The sequence below is a fragment of the Hylaeus anthracinus genome, unplaced genomic scaffold (genome assembly GCF_026225885.1).
Source record: "Hylaeus anthracinus isolate JK02 unplaced genomic scaffold, UHH_iyHylAnth1.0_haploid 11994, whole genome shotgun sequence".
NCBI lineage: Eukaryota > Metazoa > Arthropoda > Insecta > Hymenoptera > Colletidae > Hylaeus > Hylaeus anthracinus.
In genome coordinates this window covers 10,393,226-10,420,685 of record NW_026534341.1, presented here as the reverse complement: position 1 = coordinate 10,420,685, position 27,460 = coordinate 10,393,226, and the positions used below count along the sequence as shown (strand labels likewise).

Sequence of the window (27,460 nt, the reverse complement as noted above, 5' to 3'; positions counted from 1 at the left end):
TCTCCTCCTCAGCCACCTAGACCGCCAACGCCACCACCATATGGACCACCTTCTCCTCCACAGACACCTAGACCTCCAACACCTCCGCCATATCATCCACCCTCACCTCCTCAGCCACCTAGGCCTCCAACGCCACCCCCATATGGACCTCCTTCTCCTCCACAGCCACCAAGACCTCCAACACCTCCACCGTACCACCCACCTTCTCCGCCACAGCCACCTAGGCCTCCAACACCACCGCCATATGGACCTCCTTCTCCTCCACAAACACCTAGACCTCCAACACCTCCGCCATATCATCCACCCTCTCCTCCTCAACCACCTAGGCCTCCAACTCCACCACCATACGGACCTCCTTCACCTCCTCAAACACCGAGACCTCCATACCCACCATACGGACCACCTTCCCCTCCACAAACACCTAGACCACCAACACCTCCGCCATATCGTCCTCCTTCTCCACCACAGCCACCTAGAACACCCGCGCCACCAGATGGATACTCATATCCAGTTCCATCGATAACATTCCCGACACCTGGACCACCTACGCCATATAGACCTCCTTCTCCCCCACCACCTAGACCGCCGACACCTCCTCCTTACGTACCCCCCTCTCCTCCACAACCACCCAGACCGCCAACGCCTCCACCTTACGTGCCTCCGTCTCCACCACAGCCACCTAGACCCCCAGTACCTCCACAACCACCTAGACCGCCGACACCGCCACCTTACATAACTCCATCGCCTCCACAACCTCCTAGGCCGCCAACACCTCCGCCATACATACCTCCTTCTCCTCCGCAACCACCTAGACCTCCATTACCTCCCCAACCACCTCGACCTCCCACTCCACCACCGTACTTACCTCCGTCCCCTCCACAACCACCTAGGCCACCAACACCACCGCAACCACCTAGACGGCCTACTCCTCCACCATACATACCTCCTGGTCCTCCGCAGCCACCAAGACCTCCAACACCTCCGCCATACCATCCACCTTCTCCTCCACAACCGCCCAGACCGCCAATACCTCCACAGCCACCTAAACCACCAACACCTCCACCATATTTACCCCCATCCCCACCACAGCCACCAAGACCTCCGACGCCTCCACCATACCACCCACCTTCTCCTCCACAGCCACCCAGACCTCCAACGCCTCCACCATACCACCCACCTTCCCCTCCACAGCCACCTAGACCACCAACACCTCCACAGCCACCAAGACCTCCAACGCCTCCACCATACCACCCACCTTCTCCTCCACAGCCACCTAGACCACCAACACCTCCACCATATTTACCCCCATCTCCTCCACAGCCACCAAGACCACCAACACCTCCACCATACCATCCACCTTCTCCTCCACAGCCACCCAGACCTCCAACACCTCCACCATACCACCCACCTTCTCCTCCACAGCCACCAAGACCTCCAACACCACCACCTTATAATCCTCCAACGAAGCCCAATACTTATCTACCACCAGATCGTCCAACTACTCACGGCCCATACACTTCAAGACCTACATCCTCTTACGGAACCACTCCAAGACCTACGTATTCCTATGGTACTACTCCAAGACCTACAGTCACGTATGGCACTACCTCTAGACCTACGGTCACGTATGGTACCTCCAGACCTACACCTTCTTACGGGACTACCCCAAGACCTACAGTCACGTATGGTACCTCTAGACCTACAACTTCTTACGGTACTACTTCGAGACCTACAGTCACGTATGGTACCTCGAGACCTACACCTTCCTATGATACTACCCCAACAAGACCAACATTCACGTATGGTACAACCCCAAGGCCTTCGTCACCAATAACTTACGTAACATCAGTCGCCACCTCCAGACCCACTCGACCAACATTCGGACCTACGACCCATCGTCCTTTCACGGACGAGTCCTCTTACCTTCCACCGATAGATGGTCCGAAGCCAAGTACTCAAGGTCAACCATACCTCCCACCATCCACCCCATCCACGCCGCGTGTAACCGTTACGCCGCCACCTCCACCGACGCCTATCTACACTCTCGTGCCAACCTCGACCATCTACACTCCTCCACCGACTGGTAACCCGGCGCCGCCGCCCACTCTTCCGCCTACGACCAAGAGACCTATCGGTTACTTCTACGAGGTGCCAGAAAATCCGCTTGAGTTACCCCTGCGATGAGACGAACGACGAGCGATCTGAGCGAACTGACAGTTGCAGACTACGCGTTCTCTTTTGTAATTTTTTATATATATGTATAGAATAAGAGCTATTTATGGATCACGATAGGAGATCGTATCGACGTGGTTTAGAATTGGTAGCGCTGATTCGCTGGCGAGAGAAACGGAAAGGGAAACATCATCCTCTGCCGGTTACTTGTATCAAGTGCGTGTATCTAGGACGTTTCTTAGTAAATGCGCGAAACGAATAAAGATTTTTTGGTAAAATTTGTCAAAATATTTGGCAAAACGATGTATGTACTCGTGTATCGCGGGATGATCGATGTACAGTGTGTACAAAGTTTAAGAAAGGGATCAACAATGCCGTGTTATATGACATACGCTATTGGAACGAATTGTACGAGATATAAAATGATTTTGTAACCGCGAGTGTTGCTTGTTTGTATATGTAACACACGCATACATGAAAGTAAATATAATTTGTATAAAATGTATCCTTCGTATCCTTTTACCTTGTGGAGTCCAGTTGGAGAGTGGCTGAAGCGGTCTTCCTAAATCACCGGTGCGCCAGATTTCTATTTTGCGCCAGTTTAAGACACTGTCGCTTATTAATATTCCATAATAACGCTCGACAGAGAAAGTCCGTTGCGTTCACCGTTACGCAGATATTAGACAATTAACTTCGGCTGCACTTTTGATCTTTTCGATGCAACATTCACAGCGAAGATGCACCGAAAAGACCGTGAACGAAAGCGAGAAAATCAAACACCTGATTCGCCAGAGGGTTCGAGGAGTCACCTTTCCGCCTACGACATCCTCTCCACTCATGAATATTGATGATTATGAAATACGATTTTGCATAAAACGATGTTTCTAAATGACACATGTCTTTCGAGCAGACAATGTGTATCGCAATCGACTCACCTTCGCAGGAAAAATAGGATCCTCTCAAGATTTATCGAATAGAATTTCATTGAAACGTACGTGTGCTTCACTTCGAGTCGGGGAGTAACGTGGAATAAATTATGTCATTTTTCATTGAACGGAAAATTGCTATTGTCCTTTCTCCTGCCCCGAGGTGAATGATCGATAATAGTTGATTTGTCGAAGCAGTCACCGTGACACGGTGACATTGACATTCGCTACGGGTATGCAATGATATTTGACTCCAGCCTCGCGGTAAGTAGCCCATAACCTAGCTCCTACTACCATAACGAGCCTCCCCCACGTACAAAGAAATTTTCTACGTTCATGATGGAATCGCCAGTGAAAACTCCGTTGCGCGAAATGGGAGCTCGTTAGTTGCATATGGAGCTTCGAAAGAATACCGTCTCTCGTTCCTGGCAAAACAACAATTTTTCAACGATCTGTCCATTGACCGGAAGCTTGACGTTTCGATTCGTGATAAACGTTTCCACGTGATCGTGTTCAGTCCGACAAATTCTGTGTGAAATGTTGAATGCTAGTTGAATATTTAACTGTTTGATTTCTATTACTTAGCATTCTTCGATATATTAATTATTTTTTTGACTGTGACTGTTTTATACTGAGAAAAAAATTGTGCTTAGGTTGTAAATAATTTTTCTGAGTGTGTCAACGGTATGACAAAAGTAGTCGATAAATAACTGTAAAGGATAAGGATCCTGCTGAAGGTCATGCTCGAAACGGAACGAAGGACTGCGATCAGTACATCCCAGCTTGGACTTTACTCCGATCACGGTGATCGATACAACAGTAGTCGATACAGTTCCATCGCCAAGAAATTCGCGATAGGAGTTATGGTGGTGGTTGCAGTGATATTAGTGAGTATCTGATCAGACATTCAAAATCGATTACATATTCATCCCTACAAAAAGTTTATGGTTCTGTTGAAAAAATTGATAGCGGCCTTGGAATATTTGAAATTTATCCATCTACGAGGAAGTCTTTCGACTTTTGTCCGAAACATGTTTTTATGACTAGTATTCACCTTGCCATTAATCATATTCTGTAGAATATTTCAAATATTAGTAATAATATTATAAATATAATAAGAAATATAATATAATATAATATAATAAGTATAATATTATAATATTATAAATTCAGAATAATAGAAATTTATTCTATTTATTCATTATAGATCAACACATTACATACATTATTAATACATTAGTAATACATTAGGATCAACAAAAGTATCTCGATAAAGAAATATGAAGGTGAAATAAATTCGATTTACTTCTGGGTTTAGTATATATAATAAAATTTGATTCGTTATTCGTTATTCGAATCAGCGCTGCGTTTTCTCAAGAAAAGAGTTTATAGAAGGTTTACGCGGAATAATAGCATCAAACCAATAACGTCACACTCAATTTCCATGGTAATATTTACACGCTTCTTACCTACATAACACGTTGTTTGCATGATCGAGATGACTAGTTTCAGCTTTTACGCTGTCTCGTTAGAAAACTTCCTGTTGCTACATCCTTCTGGTTCGACGACATTCGCGGCGTGATCGAGGAACATTATTCATAGTCAGTTAACAGTCCACGACTCGATATCGCGTTCAAACGAATCCTGTTCGATGCTCTCGCGTGCTGCATCATGCACTCGTTGGCGATCGATTAATTTTTAACGACTGCTTAGGTATTCCACTAGCAATTAACAATCTCTGCAAATATGGGCTAATTAGTTCGATCCAAGTATCGAGGAACCAACGTTTCTAATTAAGTGTGCAAATGAGTGGATCTGCTATTTCCTATCTAATTTATTGCTTACTATCAATACACGCACAACACAATCGATTCATGAAATAATTCCTAATAATTTTTGACACTCTTAACACCGTCGAAGTCCAGCAATGGAAAATATGTCTTTTAGTGTGATGGTGATAATGGTTTCGTTAAAAGTAAAGCTTTTATCGCAACGGTTTCTTAATGAGGAGCCATCGCGAAGAACAATGGGCGCAATTACGTCTCTCGCGAGTTTTCTCCCATGATTAATGTAACAAGTACGATGTTAAAAATCAGAATTTCACCGCAAACCTCGGTATACCCCGTGCATGCTTGGCGAGCCAAGCGTCAAACGAGATTTCTGCGTGCTTCACATATAGGGCGTTAACTGTGTTTTGACACCAATTAGCCCGCGGTATTGGAGCAAGCTCTCAATGAAAACGTAATTAATTTATGAAAACGGAAAAACGGTGCGCATGTTTGCAAACATTCCTACGAATTCAGCTCGTAATGCTCTGTTTCCAAATACGGAAAAGTACATTGCAGAATAATGAATGTTAATGTTACTTTTATACAGAATAGGTTAATGAAAATGTACCATGTTCTTTTCGAATGACCCTGATGTTTAAAATTTATTTTCACTCAATTTTTACGTTTCTTTTCAAATCATGTTCCATTTCATTTCTTTCATGTTAATGATTTATACGCTAAAATAGAATTGTCACGTTCGTGAGCTTCCAATTTGCAGGTGGGGATATTTTTATACGACTTCACGTCAGCCACATCGTTGAACAGTAAAGTCAACCAGGAAACAAAGCACATATACATACTACAAAATGCCCTTAAGAAACAATCGAACATCACAAGGAAGTTCTCCAGTTCTACTCTCCTACCCGAAGTAAACATAAGCAATCCCACTTACATCCAAGATCGTTCCGACAATGAGAATGGGAATCCTCTGCTTTACGATGAAACGGACAAAGCACCCGACGCAGAGCTTAGATCACAGAATTTGAACAACTTTAAATTGAGGAAGAGGGTCCTGAAATCCATCGAAAACAGCAAGGACCAACCAGCTCCGGAGGGGAAACAGTTGTTCGACAATCATGCGCTTGTTTATCGAGTGAGGCAAAGGTAAATCGACGTCCTCTTAATTTTTGGCTACTGTAGCATTAATTAACATTTAATATTCTAAATTATGGGTAGATATTTAATGAATTACATAACTTGTATTTACATTAAAATAAATGTGTTTTTTTACCTTGTACCGGGCATACGAAATATGCAGTGCAACCTGGCGGAGCTATTAAAGTAATTTAAACAATTTATTCGCTTGACATTTCGCTTTATTATAAGGAAGAAAAATATTCCGACCTTTCATGATGAAATCGATTATTTATAAGAACCTGATTCGTTAAGAATATGTTGAACCATCTTGAAACATGCACCGAATAGTAGTATTTCATGGAAATTACTATAAACTCGTATCTCAGTGTCACTGCATAATGAATTGAAATGTCATTTAATATTTGAATAGGTACAAATATCCAGGTTCGAACGAGGAAGACGCAAGTATGGAAGAGAATCGACCAACTCCCTTTCATTGGGAACTGAAGACACCTCAACCAACTTCCTTCAAACGTTCGAGATACCCTCAGTTGTCTCAGTACAGATATCCACACGCTTCCAGAAACATCCAGGACATCATAAAGTACCTGACGAACGAAGCCGAAATGCCAAACAGGGGCATCAAATTCACTGGTGTCTATGTCAATCCAAAGAAGTATGATTACACTCCTGACATAGGGGAGCTGATGTCTAATAGCGACAGGTCAGAAGAAGAAGAAAGTTCTTTTTCGTTGAGCGAAGATCCCTTGTATCAGTTTAAGCCAAAACATCCATCGGATGTCAATCTGTTGGCCACGAACAACTTCAGGTACGTAAACGAAGACTTTTTCTCGAACTTGTCTGACTTCAAAGACATGCTAGAATACGTAACAGCTGTGCATTACTTTCGGTAGCTCTAGTGTCAATAAAGTAGACCTATAAGTGGATATTTGTATCCATTTATTGTCTCTGGACGAAAGTATCTACTATAAAATGAGGTTATTTTGCACCATATAAGGTATCCTTGCGTCAAAACCTGAAAATATCTCAAGTCATGTAGAGCCATAACCAAACCATATTAGGATTTCTCGCACGGGTACTCCACATGCCGCAAAGTAACCTCATCTCACGCTATATGGAAATTAAATTAATTCCTCTTTCCAGATTCTCGCCAACAGGGTTGCACAGATACAATCCTTACTACGACCCGTACGGACGACCGATGAATTACATAAAGCAACCTCCGTCAGCCATGGAATCGCAGTTTGAGCCGACTCCTTATGCGAACAACTTCCCGAAAAAACGGAAACCGAAGCCATTCAGCGTCATGTTGGACATTTACCCGATCACTGACGTCTTGGAGCAAAATAAGAAGGCCACGAGACCGAAGCAAATTCCCATGGACGATTATGACACGAGGCGACCGATGCACTACAACAGAGGACAGAAGTTTTACGTGCCGGCCCCTCAGGCGATGATCGGGACTAATCAAGCTGCGATGGACGAAGAGGAGAGGCAACAGATGATATTTCACCTGAATCTGTACCCCAGGAAGAAGAACAAGATGACCAGGTAAGTTTTGAATTTGAATCTCTGACATATTAAATTATTTAAATAGAATACATTTTGTATTTGTGATACAAACTAACTCCCTGACTAAAAGAACAGAAAAACCTTGAAGATACATCAACAACTTTCCCTTTCATTTCCTGTTACAAAAATTCACGCTAAAATTCACCACACGACTCACATTCCCTCCCAAAGGAAAACAATTTTAATCCTAAGAAACAATTTTCTGTGAACTTGTATAAAAAGCATCAAGTTACGTAATTATCCTCCCACGCATTTCTGCTTCCTCGAATTACACAATGAGCCTCGTTGATAGATTCACTCGGTAATCACCAACGCGAGATCTATCGATCGCGTATCGAGTCATAAATCGTTACAATAGGGTTCGTGCCACCGTTCCACGTAGGATCTGTTCGCGAAGGTACCAGGAAGATCCAGCAAAGCTATGCGCAAACTTTCACCGAACGACTCGACGCGATAAAAAAATCGAGCCAAACCGTTCGAACTTTGCGTCCCAGGCTGGTTAAGGACGACCACGTGAAATGTCACCGACTAAATTCGTAGTATGAAGTCGCGAACGGTACGAAAAAGATCCATCGTAAATTCCTCTCGATGACCATGTTGCTTCGCGACGATCCGCTTCGTGAACTGCACAAAACAGTCGTATCTGCCTCTGTGGGCTTATGTACGAGTACTCTGTACCGTAAAAAACATGACGCAGAAGCGGGTTTGTTCATCGGTAATAATATTTTAAATAAAAGATGATAATGTGGTGTGTGAACGTCATAATAATATTATCGAATTTACAATGTGATGTTGAGAACTGAGCCGGACTACGGCTATTTCGTAAATGGAAGTAAAAGGAATTCAGCATTCCTCTCAATCTTCTCAAATGCCAAATTGCCAAATGCTGTTAGAACTTTGTGGACGTGCATTGTTATGTAACCACACGGACATTCTACTTTTGAACACCTTCTACTTGGTAATCTTTTATTTCGAGTAGTAAGAAGAATCAACTATCTAAATTCCAGTTGAATTTTAAAGGCATGCAACTGCATCTGAAGAAGTGCAGTTGAACCCAGATTTAATAAACTTATAAATGATCTTTTTAGTTTTTAGACTGTATACAAACCACAGTACATTTTAATTTCTAGGATACAAAAATTCATATATTCAGGCCGCAACTTTCGTTTTCAGACATGACATAATTCACAGATCGGAATCGATGGCGCCTGAAGATCGGCAGCAGTTTATGCACAAAGTGTGGTCACCGCTGGAAACGATCGCCAAGCATTTGGCAGTGGAACAATCGAAATTCATGCAGAACGAGACGCCATTAGGTTCGGCAGCGACTCGCTACCAGGAAATTCCTCTGGACAACAAAGAAGAGGAATCGAAATTCCGGCAAGTGAACGTCTCCTCGGAATCCACTGGGGACCGCGTAGAGGAAACCGCCACCGTTCCTTTCAACCATAAATCAAGCGTCGAGGACGACTACGCCTCCACCGAAAAGTTCGAATTCGAAGCCCAGAGAATCGTTGGAACCACCACGGAAGACGAAAATCCGAAGGAAGACTACAACACCACTTTAATTCCGAATGAGACGACAGTTAACACGACTACGAGCGAAGAAGTCACGAAAGACGTCGATACAATCGATGGATTCAAACGATTCAGCGACAGTGTCTCTAAAACCAGTTAAATTGAAAGTGATTTCTCAAGAGGAGTATAATGGACCGAATGAATTCGTTTTGTAGTACCATTTCTTTTTCCATCATTTCATTTAACTTCATTTCATTTCATTTCATATAACTTCATTCAGTGTCACTTATTTACATCCGAACTCATTTAATTTAATTTACTCGCATGCAATTCAATTTATTTTTGACACAACATTTAATTCTCTCCAATTATCATGAGCCACGTCATTTTAGAGAAGCACTACATGGGATAATACAATCAGATGTACAGATTCTGATTTTTTGTGAAAAATACATATATGTATTTCGGTCTCTACGCAATAACGGTCGCTTCCATCAGCGATAATGAATCTATGTAGACATAGAAATAGTCTGGTCTGCCAATCTCTTTATAAAATCGTGTTTCCCTGTTTACCACTCCACGAGATCAAATTATCTCCCGAGCTCCACCTCGCCTTGACATTTCCGTCGAGGGCGTTCGAGAATCTCCCAAGATCTCAGTTCGTGCAATACTAAGATATTCGTCGATTGCTTAATAGGCCACGATACCGCCGTTTGCAAAATTGGTACCGACCGTTACCGCCGACCGATAAAGAATCTCCAGTAAAAATTATGATCTATCGCAGATAAATTAATACAAGAAAGCCTCCTGTTTGCCCTGTGTTTACTCTGTGTATTGTAAGTTCTCCATGCGAGGACAAGGAAAAACGGAATAGTACAATGCCGAATAAAAAAACAATGCTCGTGTTCACGTTTTAGTCTTTTCACGAGCCAATGATGTATTCATAAAAGGTCAACGTGAACATTTTCTCTTGCTTATTAAAAATCCATAAAAAATCAGGTACACTGTCTTCTTGAGAATAAAATGTATTGAACGAAGTTGCTTTGTGAAATGATACGAAGGTGTTTAAAGCTTCCCTCTGAATATTGAAGTGTAATTTTTCATAGGAATAAAATCTTACCATTGTGTCCACTTTTTTTCTTTGTTCTTTGTAACATCGAGTTGGTTCTATAATACATAAATTCATGTCTCCGAAAAGGTTAAAGAGTATAGAAAAGATTCCTCCGTTATAAACAAATGTACAGATTTATTTCGTCCTTAGTTGCTACGTATATTACAATGGAACCACGCATATATCTATGATCACGTATCTATGATAACGCGTTTCTGAGTAGAATTAGTGTACAGTCCAAGAAATATACAATTCACGCGAGTTAGTCCACTTATTCTAAAAAAAAAAAAAAAAATGCCTTTGCATTTCACCTTGCCGTATCTTGGCACGAACATTTCAATCTTACATTATAGCACCATTCGTCGACTATGTTGCACGATGACACTGCATGTGTCACTTCGAACATTTATAATACAGTCCGTCGATGACGTTCCAGCCATCTTGCTCTATCCATTGAAAATTGTTCATTATTAATTACTCGACTGTAACGTCCCACAATTTTACTTTCCTAACAATAAATGTCACCGGTCTCGATGGCCATTGCACGACTTCAAGCTCCTTAATACTTCTACGATGAACCTTCTAGCTTCTTCCAGATCAAAGTAATTATCTAGTAGATTCGAAGACTCGAATGAACTGATACGTTTCCTTTACGTCCTAGATCCAAGAGTACTTGGGTGGTACAGGGTCGTATCTGCTCCCCATTCATAAGGACCTTCGTGAGGCCCTAGAGAGACCATAGTCCCTGGTCCCAGAGTCGTGTGCGACGTGGCGCTCACCATTCCTGGGCCAGAAGACACGTAGCTCAGTGGTGGTCGTGGTTGATCACGTAAACGAGCGTGTTTCACCTGTCGTTTGTACCTGGAAAGAGGAAGACAAGAGTATTAGCCAGTTCAATAGTAATACAGTGGGTATAGAATGTGTTCGTGCACCGATTAATTTCTCAAAAATCTATCACTGATAAATCGAATAGAAACTAACAAACGTGTACTCACTTAGCATGCATACAGCAAAGAGTACAGCTGCAAACTATGGTAGCGACTCCCACAAGCACCGCGATAGCTAGCACCCACATTTGCGTCATGGAAGCGTCAGCACGAGCGACGGTAGCCGCGCAGTGCTGGACCTTCTCGACGTGATACATCCTGTAAACCTTCTTCAGCTCCTCGTTCCTCTGGTCGATAAGAAGAGCCTTCATTTCGTCCAGATCGTACGCCTCTTTGCCAACCATTTGAAAGCACGAGCTGGTCGAGGAGAAATCCAGCGAGTTGTCCTCCTTCGAATAAAACTGCGTGTCGTAGACGTTGACGCTGATAGGCAACGACAGAGCCTGCTGAACAGCTTTCTCGAAATCCTCCAAGGTTTGCCTGACTTCGACGGGTGGCTTGGAGAACACGAACTTCAGCATGTCCCTGTCTCGCAGTAGGAAAACCCTTAGGGTGATGTTCGTCTCTCTTCCGGGTATCACGGAGTTGTTGGCAGTCACTATGATCTCCATGTAGCCGTCAGCGTAGCCTGACATGGACCCAGTGGTTCTCAACTCGCCAGTCTGAGGATTCAAGGCCAGGTGCGAGGGAATCTCGCGTTTCGACATCGAGGGGTCGACCAGAGACGCGAACGATGCTTTACCCATGCTGTAGTTGATAGGAAGAGCGTCCGAGTCTGCGTCGGTGGCCTCCAGAGTTATCAGACTGGTATCTATCGGGACGTTCAATCGAACACCCAAAGTGACGTTTTCTTTCTTGAACTTGGGCTTGTTGTCGTCGATGTCCAAAACTTTGATGAGAATCTGCCTCTCCGAAGGATCTTGTCGGTTATACGGTTTGGGAACGACGTCAGCCTTCTTGGAGGAATAAGGGAAACACTTCACGGTGAGCAAGTGATGATCTATGGATTCGCGATCCAGACGACCGTTTGATTTTATCACGGCTGAGTTGTTCTCGAGCCGTTCCACGACGAACAAGCCAGCCTCGTTCCCGTAGACGATGGAGTAGTCGATCATACCGTTCTCGCCGATGTCCTCGTCGATCGCTTCGATCACACCGACCTTGGTCCCCACTGGTTTCTCTTCTACGATGGTTAATTCTATCGGAGGGCTGTCCAAGGTCCTCCTGAAGTGAGGCTTGTGATCGTCGATGTCGTTTACGATGACTTGAAGCACTCTGGTTGCCTGCTGAGGAGGATTTCCTAGATCCTGAGCTACCAATATCAACGTGTAGCTGTCCTTTGCTTCTCTATCCAGCAACTTCCTCGTGGTGATCAGGCCAGTCTCGCTGTTTATCCTAAACGCGCTTGCGTCTTTCCCGAAGTTCCCATCTTCTAAGAACTTGAAGGTGATCTTCCCGTTTGGTAGGTTGGGGTCATCAGGGTCTGAAGCCACGACTTGGAACACTGGGCTGCCAATGGTTGAATTCTCGGCTATGTGGGCCACCTCTTCGAGAGTGGGCCTGATAAACAGAGGAACGCCGTCGTTACTGACTACGTCGCCGATGTACAGCGTCAAAATCACGTCCGTGTACAGCTCTGGCTCGCCGCCATCTTGGGCCCTAATTCGCATTATGTACGGCTCCGTTCTACCCTTTCCTGTCAGTGCACGGGCGGAATAGATCTCCCCCGTTGTGTGGTTTATGTTGAATAACCCTAAAATTGTAATTGATTAACGTTAAATATGTAATATTAACTCTTTGCACATCCAGCAATTTTAATGATAAATTGTGAGCAGTGACACTGGCAAAGTGTTAAATTGTGTTTTGACTGATGATGTCTGAACGAATTTTCTCACCGCTTGCTTCACCCTCGTCGATGATTTCGAAGTGAATGACCCCTCCGTCGCCTTCGTCGGGGTCTGTGGCAGTGATGTTTACCACACTGACACCTGGGGGAGCATTCTCAGGTATCACAGCCGTGTAGGATTCCTGCTGGAAGGTTGGGGCATTGTCGTTGACATCTAGAACGTCGACTGTCACCAGAGCTCTGGTACTCCTCTGCTCAGCGCCACCCTGAGGCATGTCTGACGCAACAACGTAGAAGCGTAGAACTGATTGTTTCTCTCTGTCGAGCGTCGTGTTTGGAGCAATCTGAAATATTAATACACAGAAATCAGCGCGATAGTAGAAATCCATAGCTCTTGATGTCTCAGAACATCTGAAGAAAAGTTTCCTTCACCTGGATATTGCCAGTTATCGGTTCCACCTCGAACAAATTGGCGTTTTCACCAGTCAAGGAATACCTAACTTCACCGAATCCTCTCTTGACCTCCTGCTCTGTGTTGGAACTGTCCATGTCGACAGCCTTCACGTTCAGCACGATCTTCGCAGGCTTCTCTGACTCTAGCACTGAAATTTTATAGTCTTTCTGGGTGAAGGTTGGACTATTGTCGTTGGTGTCTTGGACTTCGACGATCACGTTCGCCTCAGACATCTTGCGAGTTATTTCGTAGTCTGAAGCTAGAGCTCGCACTTTGAAACGAATGAACTGTAAACAATAATTTTTTTATTATTATCCTATTGAATTAACATTCGCAATGAAAAGCTACAAAAGAGAATTAACGCGTTGGCTGCCAGCGTGCCTAGACACCCACGAAATCCTCAACGATCATGCCTGAAGCTACCTTTTGATTGAGAGCTTCGTAATCCAGCCTCTTGCTCAAAACAACGTTTCCACTCTGCACACCAACGTTGACGTATCCCTCGTCGTCATCGTCCCTCACCAGCTCGAATCTTTGAACGAGATATCCTGTAGCAGGCTCCTTGGCTGATAACATCAGCAAGGTTGTTCCAAGTGGTTGCTCCTCGGGCACTGTGATCCTGATCGTTGGATTGTTGGGTGACCAGCCAGTATTCGTGAAGGTCGGATTATCGTCGCTGTAGGCCTGGATGTACACCGTCACCTCGACTTTCGTGATTTGCTTCTCTTTATCAACGACAGCGTTCAGGTCCTGCACTTGGACCGTGAGGATTATCACGGCAGCCACTTGGTAATCTAACACGCGGTTCACTGTTATCAATCCGGTGGTGGAGTTTATGCGAAACGCTGACTTGTAGTCGTAGGGAGCCGCGTTCTTGAAAGCAACGCCAGTCTTATCGACGGCTCTTATGGGTTCCACCAGAGAGTACTCCAAGTTGGCGTCCCAGTCTGGATCGGTTGCTATTACTTTCAGGACAGGTTCACCTGTTCAAAGGTTGCGGTGGATTAGTATAATAAGTAGCCTTCTTGGAATATTAAATTTCAATAAATACAGTATCTTAGGACATTCAATTTTTCGGTTAGTACAGAAAGTAGGTAAATCGAAATAGAATGAATACGATACTTGTTCTTCATGACACCTGAAGTGAGTGTGTAACGTACCAATTGCAGCTCTCTCCGATACGTAGACTAGGTACGTTGATTCGTTGAACACAGGTGGTTTATTGTTAACATCGATCATGTTCACTGTGACAGTGGTGGTAGCTGTTTCCTTGACAGGTGTGCCAGAGTCGATAGCGTAGACTATCACCTCGTACTTATCACCACCAGACTCCAGATCCAGACGAGCATCAGGAGAAACTGTGATGACACCAGAGCTAGAAGAATAAAAGCTAAATATATTGGTTTCTTTCAAACCAGTGGACCGATTTGAAAGCTATTACGTTTTTCGCTGCAGGATAAATATTAAAGGAGTACCTAGGGTCTATGACAAAATTGTCCTTAGCCCCAGAAGCGATGTGATACTGCAACAAGTTGTCCCTTCCATCAGGATCGTTGGCCACGACCCTGATGACCTCCGTCCCAGGGGAAGCGTTCTCCAGCAGTCTAGCTCGATAACTGCTGGGACCTGGTAAATTGGACTTATGGTTTCCGCGGAAAATAGGCTTCTGGTTTCCAGGCACACCCACTCTGACGAGAAGTTTTGCCTCCGAGGACAATGGCGGCGTGCCGGCGTCCGTAGCTCGGATCACCAGCTCGTAGGTGCCCCTTTCCGTGTCTCCTGAACTCACTGGCGTCGCCATTGTTATTTCCCCAGTATCTGAGTTTATCTGCAAGCAATATCTTTTATGGGATAGAAACAAATAAAGGAGCCTTCGATATCCAGGAAGATGATTGTATTCAAGAGTATCGAAGACGAATTTCTTTTCCATAATTGCAAGGTCTTCATCTTCTGCATACCTTAAAAACACCGTTCGTCATACTGTTGTGCGCGATGATGGAGTACGTCACTTTCCCATTCCCCTGCATGGGACCATCGACATCCGTAGCTCTGACGAACATCTGAGGATCGAAGCTGGTCGCTCCCTCGCGAACCGTCCTCGTGTATTCGTTCTGTTCGAAGGTTGGAGCGTTGTCGTTGACGTCTTCAAGTTCTATCAAAATGTTCACGGCGGACACCTTTCCTCCGCCATCCTTCGCCTCCATCGTCAACGAGTACGACTTCTGGGCTTCGTAATCCAGAGCCTTAGCTACGGCGATTCCTCCAGTTTTGGGATTGGTTTTAAACTTGTCAGCCCCGAAGCCACGCAGAGTATAGGTCAGCTCGCCGAAGGAATCGCTATCGTAGTCTCTGGCGAAGACGTCGCCAAAAGAGGTGCCTACTTCAGCGTCCTCTGGCACCGAGAGCTTGTACACCGCTTGAGAAAACTCTGGACTATGGTCGTTTGCATCCATCAGTTCAATGTGAACCTTGCTTGTAGCTACCTTAAGTTCAATGGAAAAACATTTCATTAGGTTAACGCGTTGAAAAGAAATTGTGATACTTAGGATTAAATTAGAAGCAATAAGGGTGCTTACCACTTCTTTCGCAACGAGGGCAACGACTTCGAAGTCAAACTGCCTCATCGCTGGATCGTCCACGTCGTAGTCCAGCACGCTTACGTTCCTGGCCTTAACCACAACTGGCACTCGACCTTGAGCTTCTTCGGGATTGACGGTAAACGCTTTGCTGATTTCAGGATATTCTGGCACGTCTCTCAAGGCCAGATTATACTTCGCGTTCTCTCCTACGTCGCCGTCGCTCACAATCATGTTGAGTCCTACGTATTAGATTGTTGTTATTGTCAAAAGGTTACGTCGTCAATGTATATAACAATACGTAGTATTCGCTTAAATGTATACACGATAACTCCTCTGCTCACCTGGCAAAGGCGTGTCCCGTCCAATGTCCTCCGAAATCTTAATGCTGAAATACTTCTCGTTGAAAACAGGCGCCAGGTCATCGACATCCGTGACAACGATGGTGACGATTGAGGTCGCCGTGTCAGCAGGTATCTCGTTGTTGATGAGCTCCGTGGCTTTCACTTGGAACGTGTAAATTCCGCCGTTCTGCAGGATCCTGGGGTCTTCTCTGTCTAGGGACGCGTTGGTGGTGACAATTTTGCCAATGGTCACGTCTCCTTCGCGTGACACCTCCAGGTTGAAGTGCCCTGAGTCGTCGTCTTTCAGGGTCAGCAGCAGGGCTCTAGGCTCTCCTGTGTCGCCGTCGCGTGCCCTCACTGTCAGGATCGTGTGACCAGCCGCTGTGTTTTCTGGAAGTGCGGCGCTATACGGAGCGTTCAGGAATACGGGTGGCTGATCCTGGAAGCGATGTGTGTGATGTAATAAAAAATAATTAGTGCAGTTTTATGGAATGAATTAGCAATTCTCAACTCTTCTTCAAACATTGTATAGTTACTCATACATGTTTCAAAGATATAATTTTATGGAAAATATAATTCGAAAGACCTTTACAACTAGAGCATTTCAAGAATTATAACGCAAACATGTTGAAATAAAAAGCAACCGCATAGTCAGATCATCGGAAACGGAGTCACTAGGTAACGCATATCTTCTTGGTTGTATTGTCATAAACGATTTTATGGACCAATAGAAAATGATCGAGATAGATTTACAGTTACCGCTGGTACGGTCGAGACCCACTTACCTGGACATCGAGAACGTCCACGGCCACGGTTGCTCTGGCTTGCAATCTCTTCGTCACGTCGCTAGCACCATCAACCGCCAGGAGATTGATCAAGTATGAATTTCTTCTCTCGTAATCGAGTGGTTTCATTAGGGTAATCTGCACGTCATATTTTCCCTCTGCCAACTGAACAAACAACTTTTGGTTTAATAAGCGTTTATTCAATTTTCATGATCTTTCTAAACAATTCAGATGATCTTTTCATTTATTTGCGAAGTTACCTTGAGATTATATCTCTCTATGTAAATTGGAATTTGCTAATGTCTTTTCATATTTTTTTTTTTTTTTTAATCAAGCCTGATTTCAATGTCAAAATTGGGATCTTCTGATTCATTAACAGATTCTTACCATCAATGTTTAATAATATCCAATACCTGTAAAAATGTGTAGAAATTACCTTTTCCGTGGAAACATTGAAAACCTCGCAGACATCATCGTCCCGCGACCCAGGGACACATTCCACGTGAACATCCGCGTTTACGCCACCGTCGCGATCGGTGATTATGATCGTGCCAGAAGGAACTAACAGGCCACCTACGTGTGCACTTTCTGGCACCCTGGCTGCGTAAGGTCTGCCAACGTACACGGGCGGGTTATCGTTTTCATCCAACACAGCTATCTCGCGACGAAGGGACACCGTGTTGGGCTCAGATCCAGCGATACCTTCGTCTAGAAGCACATTCATCAATCAGTACCAGCTATCAAACGAGAATCTTCTCGAAATGTAATAATTTAATAAACTTAAAATTTAATAACTCTTCGATTATATTTATTTATCTCCAGAATTCGATAGAGATCAAAAGTAAACTTTTATTCGTGGTTGCATAATTGAACGGTGACGATATAATCATCGCGTTCACACGTCACGTGTTCGGACACGTTCCATCTAGTGCCCTACATATCGTCGATTACCCATTGATATTCCGCCGTAGCTGCGTAACGGGACACCAATAAGAACAGCATAGTTACCCGTTATGCTGATGATCACTTCGATCAGGTCTTGCGTCTCCCTGTCCAACGCCTTTCTCAGAACGACGACACCGCTGTCCCTGTTCACGGTGAAGTACTCCCCACTGATGGAGTAATGCAATCTAGATCCCTCTGGATCTTCTCCTTTGAGCGTGTAAACGGGTGCACCGGGTGGAGTACTCTCTGACACGGCCAACCTGGCCATGTCTCCGCCTTGCACGAAGTGCGGTGCTCTGTTGATCACCTGACCCCATGACGAAGACCATGTTGAGAACGCGAGGAGTAGAATCGTCCACATCGTCACCTAAGAGTAAACAAAACGTATCACAGAGTGAATATAATGAGCATATAATTTTTTATTTAAATTCAATACAGTCATTTCCATAAATAATTATACTCTCTATGTCTATTGAATATGTATGTGAATAAGTTTATACATGTATATATGTATTGTATATATTTTTATATACATCGACGAATATACACAAACATACACTTGAAAACATCAAACTTATCATTTAATTTAAACAAATTCCTTCTGACTGTATATCATTGAAAAGATCACACAAAAATTATTTTATAATTCTATTATTCATATAGGTCTCAACTTGATGTCTTAAAAATTACAGGATAGTCCAACCATTTTTAATACTATCAAATAATGTTCCACTGAATGTTTACGTCGACAGAACCCTGAAGCCTAATGGGTTAAGTTGATGAGTTATCTCGTTATAGTCTTTCCAGTAAATTATGATCTATATTCATTCCCATTTACTGCAGAGTTTTCACCGAAGAGAAATCACGATGGACAACGTCGCATTTAACAGATATCAAGCTTCCTATCCAAGTCCGTAACAAGAGTTCATAACTTTTTACAAAGAGACAACTGCAATCACCACTTTCGTACGCAATACTAATAATCATAACGTTATTATTGCATCGTATAGGTATATATAAAGTGGTATAAATGCGAAGCTTAGGTCTGGCAAGCTGTAATCAGGCCTGGGAGCGGGACAAATAAAGCAAAAATGAATGGTAATTATAGCTGTTCAACGAGGGAGACAAAAGGTAGAAAGATGGGGAGCCTAAGTGCATGGAATATGCAAGGAAGAAAGAGCGGATTGCGAATGAATATCGTCGGGTACGGGATAAGTACAGCGGGATGCAGTGATTACTTCAGAACTTTCATTAGGGCAAATTGGAGCAACACAATCAAGAAAAAGTTTTGCGTACAAAAGTACGCTCTCTCTAGCGTGACAAACTAACACTTCCTATACTACGATCCGTCACGATTCCGTTCACTTCCGGCCATCGAGACTGCTGTATCTTGAACAAGAGTTGTACTACTTACGACAACATTGGACGAGAGGATAAATAGCAACAGCCACGTCGATTATGTATCCGGCAAGTCCACCGTCGAGGAATGAAAACACGTTGCGCTGATCATGCAAAAATAAAATCATACGTCAATCTATCCTTTCGAATATCCTCGACAAGTTCTCTGTTCTTGACAGAGTCACTTTAGGAATGTTGGAAAAAATGAATGGAATTTTTAAGTTGAGAATATCCGAGTGTAATATTAGCATTCGAAGGCTCGTAAATATTATTTCGAAAGTTGTACTAGTACACAGAAAAGTTTCAGATTTCATTTTATCCTTTTGACTTTCTTCGACAAGTTCTCTATCCTGGACAGATAGTCACTTCAGGAATATCGAAGAAAAGGAATGGTCACATGCTCAAGTTTGCTCACCCTCTCAGAAGTGAATTCATGTTTTGAATAATTGTATTTACTTAATGAGGCAAATAGGTTTCGGCTCACAGAGCTCGAAAAGAGTTGCAAGCTCGAAACGAAGAATACGAAGAAGGAAACTATGAGAAATGCTCAAAAACATTTTAAGCAATCATTTTAAAAATTGATAGTTTCTTTATGTAATTAGGCTCTATATGAATTTAAATTTGGAGTAATATGAGTGTTTAAGTATTTTTTTGTTCATCTACAATAATAATCTATAAATTTCCCAATTCACCACATTATTATTTACTTATCCGCAGGTGATCGACAGTAAACCTAGTTGCTCGAGCGTTGTTTCACTAATCCATTAGTAACTTTCTCCCACGGATAGTGAAATACATTTACTCCCACCATGATATAACTCCAGTTCTAGACGGAGGGTCTGAAGTGACCCTAGAAGTTAAACGACGGTCAGCATGAGGTTAACCACCAGTGATGTCCCTCGGCCAAAGATGATATCGAGAGAAGAGAAGCAAGGATAACGACGTGTAAGTTTAAGAGACGTTCGAAACGAGTATCATTTGTTATATATGTCGCAGGGAAATGAAAAAAATAGAGATTTGATCAAATCCCTTAACTGTTTTAGGGACAAGATGAAATAGTATGACTTGATCAAATTCCTTAACTGTTTTAGTGTAAAGATGAAATAATATTGTTTAGATATTGAAAGTATTTATTTAGTAAATCATGCGTTATTAAAAGTAAAATAGGTAATACAACAATACTCATAGAAACATAAATTATTTATTCGAGACTAATTAGCCAAAGAAATAGGCACCTAAGCTGATATTTTAAAAAATAAAAAGAATATTTGTAGGGAATGTAATTAATACATAATTTATGTTTCTATGACTATTGTTGTATTACCTACTCTACACTTAATAACGCATGATTTACTAATACTAAATTAATACTTTTAATATCTAAACAATATTATTCCATGTTTTCACTAAAACAGTCAAGGGATTTGATCAAATCACTTACTTTCTTTAGAAAAATGACCTCACAGAGTTGTTATTTAACATGTCCCGTGAATTGATCATCTACCTTAGGGGTTTGATCAAATCTCTATTTTTATCATTTCCCTGCGACATATAGACTCGGGATCAACGTCCAATGCCGAGAGAGAAATGCTCGGAACAGACCGCAGACGAGTGGGCAGGGTAGAAATAGCGAAACTCTGCGGAGGATGCAGCGATCTATCCATAGGGGGACCCACCCATATAAAACGACTCCGTGGAGCCGCGTTCTTTCTCCGCGTCGAAGAAAAATGGCTTCGAACGAACCGCGAACCTCAGCTCGCGTGGTCTGAATGACTTCCACCGGTTAAGCGCGGTCGGTGAAAAGCCGTTAGAAATCAGACTCCATTTCAGGAGTTCGCGGAACTCCCATCGAGATCCGTAAATTGAATTGTCCTGTTACGAGTCAGGCGGGTAGTTGTCTCTGACTCCTTTCTTTCCAACAGTTTTCCACCTTCGAATCCGTAGAAGCAGACGGAGAATACTGTAGTGGCACGAAATTGTGCAGTTTGCAATTATTATGTCGAGGAATTGGAAAGCGGGTAAATTGGACTCTGCGAAATGGGAAGGAAGAGGAGTTAGGATCCTGAAATTTTTTGATGCAGGTCTGAAAGATGTGGAATTATTGGATGGACGAAATTTGTATAGAATACAGTTTTAATATTTGAATTTAATACCTGGAATTCTAAATAATTTGCTTGTACAAGATAACAATTACTTCGACATTGAAATATTGTCTGTCTCTTAAAGCATGTGAGTAGCACGTGAAAGTTAACGAGACTTAATAAGGGTGAACATCTGATCTGTCCATTGAGAAGAAGGGTTATATCCATTACTGGCCTCCAATTCGCCAATTATTTATTAAGCATGTTAATATGAGCCGAAATTGTCCTGTAGGCAATTTGCAAGGCATTCACTTTAATATTTTAAATTGATGGTGCTGCCAAAGCATGTACATTTGCTATATTATTGCACGTTGTAATTGCATTTGGCGCAGCACTTAACTGTTAATCGTAGATTCTGCCAATGGCTAAAAGGATATTTCAAGATCAAGTCGCGAATTTTCATGGACCAATGAGCACCTCGTGTCAGCGTTGCGCAGATCTGTTACGATCCCTGACGGTTTAACTTTCTAGTTGAGCCTCCAGACAGATACGAACAAAAGTCTTGCGCAACAGCATCGGCTGAGATAAACGTAGAACGCGTTTCAAGTTATTTTCCCTCCGTCATAACTCTCACTTGACAGAGCAGCTCATAAGGAATCAAACGCGCTCGACCGACAACATTTTCCTGTTATAATTAAAACGCGTTGCAATAATATTTAGACCGTGTTAGCTCAGAATGCAGACAAGTATTTGGAGCAAATCGCGAGCGAGATTTCAGATTGCGCGTAAACGAGGATCGTTTAAAGTGGAAGTCGAGTAGCGTTTGCCAAATTTATTCGTTGGGTAATTTATGTGTGAAAGTTTGCTTCGCGAGCAAACACTGTGCGTTGCGACCAGAGATTGGGCAAATAGACAACTTTCGTGTTATTGAAATTTTGAACGTTTGTGTTTTGGTTTTAATTTCGAGTTTGTGGTTGTGTTGTAGAACCGCGATGAAAACACCGCGTGAGAACTAATCATTCCGTCAAGAGGAACGAGCAATTAGAGAGGGACAATTCCCCAGCAATTTCACGGTGTCTTCGTGCATGGCACTGGTTTGGTTGACTTCCGTGTTCCGAAGGTTGTTATCAACTGTCGTCTTCAGGAAACGTATTTGTTAATCGAGAGATGCTACCACGTTGTCATTATAGTAGAAATTTTGCATGAACACTGTCTTCAAAACTGAATTGTTATCGTGTACACAGAAGATCGTGAAACATCTAATGAAAATACTGATAGAAATAAATTAATAAGACTTGATCGCAGTATTCTCTAACTTATGAGATACATGAGTTAATATGATTATAAATATTCTCATAAAAGATAAGAACTGACATTTGAAGAGTTTGTGGAGAATTCCATGGATTCGCAGGCTGATATAAAAAACGAAACGCTAAATGAAACTTTTATGAAAATCTACTCGAACTGTTTAGACTGCTTCTACAATCATAACAAGACTCGTTGTCTCGATGCAATTTCTACCTGCGAGGTGTGCAATGCGGAAAAGCGCGAAGCGTTCAAACCCATGACTACGAGCGTATTTCTAGCGCAAAGATGCCAACATGCACGCAACAAACTTCAAACAGAAGTAGCAATTACCAACAACCGTGTGTAAAGTGATACCAGCCGAGATTAGGCTGCATGTGTAAAGCGATACGGTGGATTGTACTGCAACCTGAAAAATATGCACTGATTGCGTTTCCATAACACGTGAATACGAGAAAACGAATCAAAATCTGATACACATCGGTGAACGAATTGCTATTTTTTTAATACTCGCATTTCTTAAGCAATTACGAAACAGTGTTTTAACAATTGCGGTGGATTGAGGAAATCGTACATATACATTTTTTTATTAAAGCCTGTATGAAACTCTCTAATGATGAGAATTATGTGGCGTCACGTGGCGATAGAAAGTACTTGTCCTTACTTGTACATTGTGTTTCGAATGTTTACATCACTTTTTTTTTAAAACGTATAGATTACACTCTTTTATGAATTTACATAAGTAAGAGAAACAGTATATTCTTAGAGGGAAAGTAGTATTTGAAGTGAAAAGGACTGAAAAGAATATCAAAATGCAAAGTTTCAAGAAGAATGTACGGAATATCCTTTTGCTTTGCAAGCAAGCGACGAACCCCTTTCTGTAGCACGGACTAACGCATACCCTAAATTAGTTAATAGTAACTTTTACATTGCGTGCAATTTGCTGTTTAAAGTTTAACTGGTCGAGTTTTGGTATATGGGACGCAGTGATTCGTAACAGGTTCGGCCTAGTCGGATAAAAGTGGCAATTACTTTCAATCAATTCGAAATGGGCAAATTGACTGGGCTAATTTGGTTCAAGGAGAGATGCGCGATTTTTTATATAAATAACGCTTTCGAAAATGCTACTCGTTTGTGTTAGTATATACTACAAGAAATAACGGTTCCAAGAATTATCTTTAATTTTGGACAATTTCTAAATTATGCTATTAGTCGACTAGTCCGCTATTGCATTATGAACTCATTACAGCAATTCAGAAAAGTCCAATTAGTGCGATTGTATCATTCGGACCGGAGTGATTCAGACAAGACACTTGGAGTAACAGGTCAACAGTATTTTCAACCCTCTTCAACTTTAAATAGAACTGGCAGTTACTTTCAATCAAGAACGAAATGATACCGTGAAATTGAATGATGGAACCGCTCTGTGGCAAAGTTCTAGAATGCATCTGTACTTTCCTTTCGCAATCGATAAACATTAAATTGGTACAATTGAAAATTATTCAGTATAATTTATTAATTTAACTAAATTTATCGAACTCCAATAGCTTCAGTCATAGGTGGAATATATTTTTACCCAAGGAAAGAAATTTAAGATCAGAGTGATTAAACAAATTCCACATGCAGAGAATTATGTTTAATTTCATGGACTGTTGTTCGATTAATAAGGAAACCGGTTTCGTCACTGGTTAAAGGCATTTGGTCGTTTATTGCGTTTTGCAGCGCGCAGCAATATTAATTTCTGCGTCACTCTGCGGAAAGCTTTTCATCTCGAGTATGCGAGTGTGTTTGCTTTCGAGGCTTCTATCTCGCGGATAAAAAAGTACTTGGTCGAAATTGCCGTGGCGCCGTGACGAGCCGCAATAGAATTCCCTGAAGTAATACGCGGCAAAACGTGTCACGGTATAATAAACTCGTAATACAGATTTTCATCGGGTATGCTCCTCTCAAAGCCTCGAGCTTGATCACGTGCGTCATCTATCACTCGTGTCAAAATGAGAAATGACAATTTTTTGCCTGCATTAGCTCGGACGTAATCTTGCCAATCTGAATTCTGTAGAAGGCTGGATCACTCAGATTTCTTGATTGAAGTCGGGTTAAGAATGTAAGCAATTTTAACAGAGTTTTCTTCGTTTAACTTTCACTTTAGATAAATTAACATGTAAATTTTTGTTAATTTTTAATAGATATCATAGAAACCCTTTTTATGAAATACCGATTCTTTCCAAATAGCTCGAAGAAAATTCTTTTTACCCTCCCCCGGAGAGCAAGAATTCAGATTCGAAAGGTGCATCGTTTCTAGGATGGATCACTTCGCGATGATTCTCAGTATCCACAGTTGATTTCGAAACCCAGCGTCGACGAAAATTCGCGGGCAGCCAGAGCTGCGGTACCGGTCTGGCCAGCAGCAATGGCGTAGGACCGCGTGCCCCAGCGGCGGAAAGTCAGCTTTTCGCGATCGATCCATTTTCTCTTCCCAAGAGTCGTCGCGCCAAAAGCAAACGAGTACGCGCGGTTAACTGTTCCCCGTACTGATCGTATACGAGCCTCGGCGTCCTAGACACGTTAATCGCCGAGAAAGGCTGAGAAACAGAGAAGCCAGAAAACGGAGTAGGGAGCCAAGGAAAAAAAAACCGTTAACGTGCCCCCTCCGTCCCGATTCCACGCCATTACGTTACACGCCTGGAATCCTGACACTGTGTGACCAGGTGACGCCAGGATGAATGACTAAGAAAAGTAACATCCTGCCACGCGCTTCTTCATTTTTCTTATCGGGATTTGGTTTCCTCGCAACAGACCTTCGGACGCCACTGCTGGCGATGTTGAGATTAATAATTGAGATTAACTTTGTATTGAGATCCTGGAAGTTGCTGATTAAGTTCCAATTGTTGTTTGATGGGAATATCCATTTCATTAAAATGAATTACTGAGGAAAGTAGGATCCTACCACGTGCTCTATTCCGAGTTTTTATTATTACTATCTAAATTTATCCCCCCTATCGAGCATTTTTTTTCATATCTCCAAGGCAATTTACAATTTGTCCAACAGGAACATTCTGTAAATTGAGATAAGATTTTATCAAAGTTTTTAATGTTTTCCATGAAGACTTCTAGGCATGGTGGATGTGTAGAGGTATTTAATTTCTTCATTACCTTGTAATACAATATCTAAATTTCAATAGTCTCCAATTAATTGAATTCCAGTCGTTATTTGCCACAGCTCTCTGGGGGTCGAGAGTACCTAATAGTTCTCCCTGGAGGTCAAGAGAATCTAATCAGCCGTGAAATTGGAGCTTCGCATAGAAATTTTCTCCTTGCAACCTCGCAGAAGAAAACTATGGAAGTGATGGATGCGCCTGACCCCAAAGTTGCAAGACGGAATGAATGTTCGACTAGTATGGCAAGGAGATACGTCACGCGTCTCCGTCGCGGATAAGTCTATCGAGGCCCGCCGGATGAAAAGTTGCTATTCGTTAGGAAATTGGCCGATTAATCTCTAAACTGGCGATAACTTCCAGCTTTTCCTGTTCCACGAACTTGACACCGGTTCCTTGAAACCGAGACGTCGAGTGGCGCACTCGCTGGTCAGACTGGTTTCCGTGGAAGTGGCGAAAACGATGACGGGGGTTTGGCAAGATCCGCGTGCTTCGAGGCATTGTCACAGCAGCATTATGTTTGTAATCCGCGAAAGGGGATTTTATTAAAATTGGGAGCATATTTTTGAATAGGTCTACCAGAACTCGAAGGGTTGTGATTTGACTCGGTAATTCAAGATGTCAAAGTTTGAATTATTCTGACTTTGGTAGTCAATTTAGGGATTGCACGGATTTTGTGTTCATAGAAATTGTTAACAGAGCAATTTTAGTGTAAAAATAACGCAAGTTATCAAAGATCGAGGAACCACGAACCGGATGAATCTTCGTATATCTAATATCGAATTATTGGAGTTTACACTATTATCTGTATTAATAAGTTTGACATTCTGTGTGACACGATAAATCTATACTTTATAACTTCGAAAGATCATAATCATCGCACACAGCCTTCCAGCTCAGGTTCTGCTCCATTGCAACACGTGACAGACCCATAAAAAGGAAACGAAAGGTAAAACGAGTCTACGTGTTAATGAAATTCAAGATATGTCGAAGGAACATTACCTAGTTCCCTTTCAGATATCTACCACTCGGAGCACAGCATCAAAAACAACTCGTTCCTCTCAGTGCTTTTTACTTAACTTCAACACCAGGCTTTTTGTTCTCCAGCTTCACTCGAAATCGATTAATCACACTCACAGTTGAGGAAACGCTTGTCCACCTTACCTCATAAAGTCGATCCAAGATCCTTCTTCCAGCACCGTATCAACTCATTATTCCACGTGTTTCTTTCTTCTTTTTTTTTAGGTTTTCTCACTTTTGGTCCAAGGAACGTTCATGCAAATTCACCGAACCTCATGACGAACCGACACGAATGGGTACGATTTAACCGTGTCTATCCTCTCGGTTTCATGCGTCGCCGTTTCGGAAAAGAACCGATGTCTGCCAGCCAATGGACAGGTCTACACTGCATCCTAAGGAGGTATGCGGCCTCTGCTATGGGAGTGGAAGGAATGGGAG

The 27,460-nt window shown here is 42.6% G+C and overlaps 3 protein-coding genes across 4 annotated transcripts in view; 2 read left to right on the top strand and 1 right to left on the bottom strand.

Moving 5' to 3' along the window:
• The window catches only part of LOC128888852 (basic proline-rich protein), a 3,044-nt gene extending 860 nt beyond the window's left edge, over positions 1 to 2,184 (top strand). The window contains exon 4 of the mRNA XM_054146017.1: positions 21 to 2,184. Coding sequence (XP_054001992.1) covers positions 21 to 2,184 — 2,164 coding nt within the window. The remainder of the gene's footprint in view (positions 1 to 20) is intronic.
• Positions 2,185 to 3,838: 1,654 nt separating this feature from the next.
• Positions 3,839 to 9,275, top strand: LOC128888851 (uncharacterized). Its single transcript, XM_054146016.1, has 5 exons — positions 3,839 to 3,985; positions 5,646 to 6,031; positions 6,435 to 6,833; positions 7,169 to 7,576; positions 8,771 to 9,275. The coding sequence occupies exons 1-5, from the start codon at positions 3,839 to 3,841 to the stop codon at positions 9,273 to 9,275; spliced, it is 1,845 nt and encodes a 614-aa protein (XP_054001991.1).
• A 1,062-nt stretch (positions 9,276 to 10,337) lies between these two features.
• LOC128888899 (cadherin-23) lies at positions 10,338 to 27,423 on the bottom strand. Of its 2 annotated transcripts, XM_054146094.1 has the most exons (15): positions 27,167 to 27,423; positions 19,478 to 19,565; positions 18,127 to 18,430; positions 17,555 to 17,826; positions 17,119 to 17,283; positions 16,334 to 16,772; positions 15,990 to 16,231; positions 15,372 to 15,896; positions 14,889 to 15,241; positions 14,574 to 14,788; positions 13,837 to 14,396; positions 13,392 to 13,700; positions 13,009 to 13,303; positions 11,222 to 12,866; positions 10,338 to 11,087 (listed from the first exon to the last, which is right to left on the bottom strand). In XM_054146094.1, the coding sequence occupies exons 3-15, from the start codon at positions 18,422 to 18,424 to the stop codon at positions 10,877 to 10,879; spliced, it is 5,529 nt and encodes a 1,842-aa protein (XP_054002069.1). In that variant the 5' UTR covers positions 18,425 to 18,430; positions 19,478 to 19,565; positions 27,167 to 27,423; the 3' UTR covers positions 10,338 to 10,876. The 2 variants fall into 2 exon arrangements, with proteins under 2 accessions (XP_054002069.1, XP_054002068.1); XM_054146093.1 differs by lacking the exon at positions 19,478 to 19,565.
• Between the last annotated feature and the right edge of the window lie 37 nt (positions 27,424 to 27,460).